Genomic DNA, 7,419 nt, shown 5'->3' with positions numbered 1-7,419 from the left:
TTCGAACCCGCCACCTTAGGTGTACGTGGCTGGCGCCTTAGCCCGTTGAGCTATAGGCGCCGAGCCGGGACCATATGTTTTATGCAAAAGATGGTTAAGCAGCTCAGAAAAATGAAAGTGGTCTTTAGATTTGGGTGATAGATATATTGGCAATTCCCACAGTCAATAACAGTTGCAAGGTAATAATTGTCTTGGTTTATTCAGGCTTGTGTAATAAAAATACCATGGACTGGCTGGGCACCATAGCTTATGCCTATAGTCCTAGCACGCTGGCAGGCCAGGGCAAGGGTGATCCCTTGAGCTCAGGAGTTTGAGGCCAGTCTGAGCAAGACCCTATCTTTACTAAAAATAAAAAAATTAGCTGGATGTTGTAGTCGTCACCTGTACTCCCAGCTACTCAGGAGGCTGAGGCAGGGAGATTGCTTGAACCAAAGAGTTTAAGGTTGCTGTGAGTTAGGACGATACCATAGCACTTTAGCCTGGGTAACAAAGACTCTGTCTCAAGAAAAACAAGAAAAAAACAAAGAAACAAAAAAACCCAGACCATAGAGTGATGGCTCAAACAACAGACATTTGTTATTACAGTTCTGGAGACTGGAAAGTCCAAGATCAAGATCCTGGCAGATTCGGTGTTTGATGAGAGCCCATTTCCTGGTTCATAGACTGCCATCTTGCTGCGCTCTCACACTGCAGAAGGGGTGAGGGAGCTTTCTAGGACCTCTTGTAAGGATAGTGATCCCACTCTTAAAGGGATCCCACCCTCCAGACCTCATCATCCCCTGAAGGTCCCACTTCCAAATACCATCATATTGGGGATTAGATTTCAGTATATGAAATAAATCCCAGTGCTTTGGGAGGCTGAAGTGGGAAGATCACTTGAGACCAGTAGTTCAAGACCAGCCTGGGCAACATAGCAAGACCCTGACTACAAAGAAAAGCATCTGCAGTGTAACCACATTTATCTCTTGTAGAGTGGCTTCCCTTCCTATCTGCTGAGAACTCACTGGACTTGCCTCCCCCATGCCCAGCCATACTGTAGCTGCGTATAATTTAGATGTAGGGGACAGGGTGGTCTGTAGCATGTCAGCTTCCAAATGTGGTGGGGTCTGCCCTACATTGCGATGCTGTTCCTGGTGTGCATGGCATACATCACATGGAAAGCACAGTCCAATGGGACCTGCAGTTCTTTCCACACTGGTCACCAAAAATTAGGCTTACCCAAATAACGAGGGGTGAAGGCTTTTGTTTTGTTGCTGCTTTAAGACTCCAGGACTCATGAGTTCCTAAATGGAAAGCAACAGGGTCCCCCTGAACATTGGCAGAGTCCAACTTTTATGGCCTTGTTTTGATCCTGTGGCATTCAACTGTATAATCTTGCTTGATTAGAGTTAATCAGGTGGGGCCGATGCCATCTGGCCATATTTGTACCAACTCAAAGAAGAAAACGTTAATTTTACTGATTAGCATTTGAAGTATACTCCCAGTTCAGTTGGACTTGTACATGTACTGGGAAATAGATTTAATATTTACAAGTGGGAACTTAATAGTAACTTAATATAATGTTGTTTGGAAGCTTATATGAGATATACTCACTTTTACTCATGGAGAAGAAGTGGCAAAAGAAACTACCACATGTTAGTCACTTACTACATGCCTAGCAATTGCTGCATGAGTTTATTTAATCCTGCCATCAACACCTTTTCACTGGAGAACCCCAGGAGGCAGTAGAGTGTTTGGGTGAAGCATGCAGCTTCTGAAGCAAGACTTAGCCTGCTTGAAATCCCAGCCCTGCAACTTCCTAGCTCTGACTTTGGGTTTGTTATGCAACCTCTCTCTGCCTTGGTTTCTTCATCTATGCCTAGCCAGGGTTGTTGGGAGGCTAAATGACTTACTGCATGAAAAGCACTTAAAACAGTGCTTGGTTCTAAGCAAGCACTCAGTAAATGTTAACTAACATTACGATAGTCATCCTCATTTTGCAAAATGAGGTTCTGAGAGGTGAAGTGACTGGCCAAGGTCACCCAGGTAGAAAGCAGCAGACGCAGGTCATCCCACTGTCACTGCCTTCTAGGGAGAAGGACAGAATATAGAAAACAGTGACTCTTTAACAAAGAGTTAATTGACCTTGAAGTTCTAGGGCCTTCAACCTGTCCACCTTCAGAATGTGTGTTGGGACTTGGCTGACAAGTTCAAGTCAGCCTTTCAAGGCCGGAGACCAGGCTGGCAGGGAGAAAGTTTCTTGAGTGTTTGACAGCCCTGTCGTCAAGCCAGTCCTGAGCTGTGCCATGCACACTCATCCGTCAATGCACTACTGTCATTTCCCATACATCTTTGTGTCTCAGGTCCTGGCTTCCAGGCTGAGTGATTTTGAACAAGTTCCCTTAACCTCTGAGCACCTCTCATATCCCTTCCCAGTGTTGATTCTGCCTCCAATCATATCTAGTTTGTCATCATCTCACCACCTCAACCAGCAGGTCAGAGGGCCTGGTTTGATGGTTTGGGCTGGGGCCTAAGGACTAGGATTTTTAAAAAGCTCTTTGGGATGATCCATATGTTCACCTACTGCTGGGAATCACTGTCCTGTATGTTTTAGATTCTAGGATTTTCTTTCCCTCTCCATCTCTGTTACCTTTGCCCTAGTCCAGGCCAACAGGCCACCACGACTGCAGTAGATTCCTAACTGGCTGCCCTGCCTCTCTGATCTTCGCAGGTGAAAGCTTAGGACAGTCTTCCACCCCTCCAAGTGGCATAGAAGGCCCTGGAGGAACTGAGCCCTGCCTGTTTCTTTGGCCTCAAGTTCAGGCTACTCTGGTCTCCCTTTGTGTTCTAGTAATACTGAACTTCTCCGAGATGCCCTCCTGCCTTGGTGCCTGTGTTTTGCTCTTTTCCAGTTCTAGAATGCCCTCCATCTTACCAGAGCAGTTCCTGTTTAGCCTTGAAGATGCATCTCAAGGGCCTAACTTATACCCTGAAGGACTCAGGGCCTGGCCTTTGTGTGTCTAGATCCTTACACTGAGTTCCTGTGAACTTGACCTCACTAGAATGTGAGTTGAGGGTAAGGATCACACCTTGTCCATCCATGTGTCCCTGTCACGTGGTATGTTCTATTTTTTTTTTTTTTGGAGACAGAGACCCAGTCTGTTGCCCAGGCTAAATGCTGTATCAACATAGCTCACAGCAACTTCTAACTGTTGGGCTTAAGTGATCTCCTTGCCTCAGCCTCTGGAGTAGCTGGGACTACAGGCCCTAGCCACAATGTCCAGCTAGTTTTTCTGGTTTTAGTAGGGATGGGTCTCACTCTTGCTCAGGCTGGTCTTGAATTTCTGAGCTCAAGCCAATCCACCCACCTTGGCCTCCCAGAGTGCTGGGATTACAGGCGTGAGCCATGCACCTGGCCCACGTGATATGTTCTTGATGAATTTAGTGAGATGAGTGGCGTCGTCATCAGGCTTCTATAGGGTGACTTATGCAGATGGTGTTCCCACAAGACATCTCTAAGAGCTACATGAGAGGTGCTTCATAAGGACTTGTCAAATTATCATTATCCATTTCAAACCCCCCAAAAAGTCCACATCCACTCTGATGTTTCCATTATAAATTTTCTTTAAGAGTACTGATTAACACAGGAAACAGATTTAATTCATGGAATTGTGCATATGGTCAGTTAGATTGTGGCATGTTCATTTCCTTATCATATATTGGCACTATCAACAGAATCATAAACAAGATCACTTTGTAATGTTCCCTAGTTATGGTTCTCTACCATGAGCTGATATATAGAGATATAGATACATAGACATGTTAATGCTATGCACAATTTTGCATGGTTACTGAGCATCAGTAAAAATTATAAAAAACCCATTTATAATAAAAGTGAGGATGTGCTAAGACTTGCTATTATTGGACTTTGTTTTCTGTAAAAGTGACAAGACTTGCTAGTCATTTACTAAACTCTATGGCACTGATGTATAATGGATTCATTTCCAGACCATTGGCCACAGAAGTGTCCTGGGCTCTGCCCTAGACAGCAGCCTGTTCACTGGGCTCCCCATGTTTTTAACCAACTTCTGAGTTTCTACAATCCTGAGCTCTGCTGAGAATTCTATTCTTGAAATTCTTCCAGCTAAACTCCCACCCCCCAAAAGAAGATGTTTCAGGAACACACTATGCCCTGAATCAACAAGAACTTGATAAATGGCTTAACATTTTTTAACTTCCTTTGGTAAGGAGTGAATAATAAATCCAGATCAAATGATCTCATTCATCTGTCAGTGCCTCACGGGGAGAGAACAAAATAGTGGAGCCACTCTCCACTGAAGAAAGCCAACTTCCTGGCTGAGCCCTGCCTTAAAGTCTTGTGGACTCCAAGAACCTTATTGAATATTTGCACCCAATGCTAAACTTCTCAGAAGAAAGCATACGCAAGCCAATGAGTAACTTGTGGTTTGGTTTACACTTTGCGTGTTAGTGAAATAAGAACCTTGGGCTATCTGTGGAATCTGGCGTGAGACTGAGCTGACGTCCTTTGCACGTACTGTTCCCTTTCTGCAACACTCGTTTTTGTCTTGTCAGCTTGGTAAACTCTTGGGCGTGCTACAAAACCTTATTCCAATCCGTTATCCCCTTCTCAGAAACCTCCTCTGACTCTCAGGTCGGTTCCAGTATTCCCTTTGGTTTCCCAGTGCTCCCGTACACACCTCTGTGATGGTTTAGCACTTGCCACTCCACTTTGTCAGCTTAAAAGTCTATTTTCAATCACATGCAAGCCCCCAGGAGCTGGGACTATGTTTTATCTCATCTTTGTATTCCTAGTGCTTGGCACAGAGCCTGGGATGGTGCAGGTACTTAAGAAAGTTTGATGAGGGCAGTGCCTGTGTCTCAAAGGAGTAGGGCGCCAGCCCCATATACTGGGGGTGGTGGGTTCAAACCTGTCCCAGCCAAAAACTGCAAAAAAAAAAAAAGAAAAGAAAGTTTGATGAATGACTGAATGATGAACAAATGAATATATAAATGTGTGGAACCTTGCAGAGAGGAAGTCATCCATTTCTACTTGTCAGTGGAAATGACCTTGAGCTTTTTTTTTTTCTGAGTAGAGTGCCTTAGCTCACAGCAACCTCAAACTCTTAGAGTTAAGTGATTCTTTTGCCTCAGCCTCCCAAGTAGCTGGGACTGCAGGCACCTGCCATAATGCCTAGCTATTTTTAGAGACAGGGTCTCACTCTTGCTCAAGCTGGTTTCAAACTCCTGAGCTCAAGCAATCCACCTGCCTTGGATTCCCAGAGTGCTGGGATTATATGTGTGAACCACCAGGCCTGGCCTTCTTAAACTCCTTTTTAAAACCAACAGATTAGCACTAAGTGAAGGAATGCAAAGTGAACCGGAATTCATGGATCTGTCTGTGACTGTTAAACATGCCATTTCCCTTCATTCTTCAACAAAAATAGGTGGATGACCAAGTCTGCTGAAAGCTAAAAAAAACCTCCCACTTTGAGATCTTTGGCTGATTGGTTACTAAAAGTCCAAAGTGCTGAGTTAGGAACCTTATTATGCTCATCTTCTAAAACAGCCAGCCAAGGCACCAAGGAAATGAAGTGGCTTCCTTTTGGACAGAGAATATAGCCAGACTTTCTCAGTCTATCCACTAAATAATACTTCATGGCTCTCAGATTATCGAGGGCTCTTTTTAGGAACATTCGAGGTCAAATCATTTCCACCAGTGCCTTGCCTCCAGCAGAGATACGGTAGCCTCAGCCACCAGCCCCATTTAAGCATTTTAAGTTCCATCTGCTGGGTATTCTTCATACTCAGTCATCTCAGGAAAAGCTCTAATTTCAGGAGGGCAAGTACAGGGAAACTGCCTTACACCAGCGTGCCCCACTCACAGAGCTCTGGTGCTTTTAATTCATGCTGTTTCCCTCAGGACAAGAAATCCAGTCCAGCAGGGAGCCAAGCCGCTCATGTGTCTGCTCAGTGGTGAAGGGAACATGGATGAGCAAGAGCGAGAGGAGTCTCCCAGGACACGGGGTCCACAAGTCAGATCCCCAGGTGCCCTGGGAGACAGGGTGTGTGGCTCTGATGCCCTGGCCCCTGGGTTTGTGCTCCTGGGGCAATAGCCATGTTCTCTGGAGCTTCAGCTGCAGCAGGTCACCATGGACTCTTTAAGTTTCCTCCAACTCGAGTCTAGGCTGACATTTACCAGGAGGATAGAGTTTGGGGCATGGAGGATGTCAGTGAGAAGCAACAGTGATACCACCTGGAGATCGTCCAAGAGTAAGCCCCACCAAGGACAGAATTCACAGATCGAGGAACCCTCAAGTGCTCTGAGAGGAGTGGTCCCAGTCTTCAGGAGACCAGGCGATCCTTCCCCTACTCTCGAGCTCAGGTCTCATGTCCCCACTTTGCTGCCTTCCTGAGATCTGTCCAGTCCCTTGCTGAAGTGTGCTGAGGGTGTGCTCAGAGCTGTGGGGTCTGGGGGAGCAGGTAAGGGGGGTGTTCACTTGCATAGGGCATCCTGATTACTGAATATGGCACTTGAGATGGGCTGGAACATGGAAGTCCCAGCCACCAGTCCCAGGAGCAGATGTAACTCCCTTGACTGGCTTTCAAAAACATTATTGGGACGGTCAAGGGTGGGCAGAAATATGGCCACAATCCCCTGTGGGCCTTCCCAAGAACTATGTCCAGGGCTCAGGCAGAATTTCTGGGCATAAACCAATGTGCACCGTTAGCTCTGCAGGGAGGAAAATTAAAACCAGCCCTCCCGTCCCCTCTTCTTTCCCAACCACCAAAAACACTCCCTTCTCACAAATAACCCTTCAGCTTATATAGTCACCTCTGACTCAATTTTAAGTGAAAACATGAATTAGGCAAACTAATCAATTTGACAACTGTTGAGATCAGGGCTTTCTCAGAGTGCAGCGGAAATGGCTTCTTTACTTGAAGTCTGCTAAGATGTCACTGAAAATATTGAGGAACAGGTGAGCATGGTGATCCCTGAAGACCAGTGTGGGTCGGAAACGAATGGATTTGTCACCGCAGCCCCCCAACACCACACCTAAAAGAAGAGACAGGAAGGAGGTTAGACTGGGCTCTCGGGCAGTGATGCCCACCGGTCCACTCATCCATCCTACACCGTTCCTTCCATCGGCCCCCTTTTCCCTCCACCCTTCTAGCCTTCATTTCCTTCCCACCTACATTCTGTCATTCTCTTCTCCTCCCTAACTCTGTCTACTCTGATTCTCCTCAACTAGGTGTGTATTAGAGAAATCCTGAGATAAATTCCTTGCCTTGCAGAAACTCATGGGGGCAAGGGGGAGAGAAAATAGGTAAACAAATCACAAAAGCACAGGTTAAGTCAGAAGCAAGTGGGAGGGGCTGAGTGGTCACTGAAGAGGGTCAGTCCTGCTTGTTTTTTTTTTT

General features: G+C 46.0%; 1 protein-coding gene across 1 annotated transcript in view; it reads right to left on the bottom strand.

The window, feature by feature from the left end:
- Positions 1 to 6,825: 6,825 nt before the first annotated feature.
- The window catches only part of ABAT (4-aminobutyrate aminotransferase), a 28,277-nt gene continuing 27,683 nt past the window's right edge, over positions 6,826 to 7,419 (bottom strand). The window contains exon 12 of the mRNA XM_012812892.1: positions 6,826 to 7,054. Within this exon, the coding sequence (XP_012668346.1) occupies positions 6,933 to 7,054 (122 nt within the window). The 3' untranslated portion in view covers positions 6,826 to 6,932. The remainder of the gene's footprint in view (positions 7,055 to 7,419) is intronic.

This window comes from Otolemur garnettii, unplaced genomic scaffold (genome assembly GCF_000181295.1).
Source record: "Otolemur garnettii isolate 467f Iridium unplaced genomic scaffold, OtoGar3 scaffold00232, whole genome shotgun sequence".
Lineage (NCBI taxonomy): Eukaryota > Metazoa > Chordata > Mammalia > Primates > Galagidae > Otolemur > Otolemur garnettii.
The sequence above is the reverse complement of the archived record's forward strand: the minus strand, read 5'-3'. Positions and strand labels throughout refer to the sequence as shown.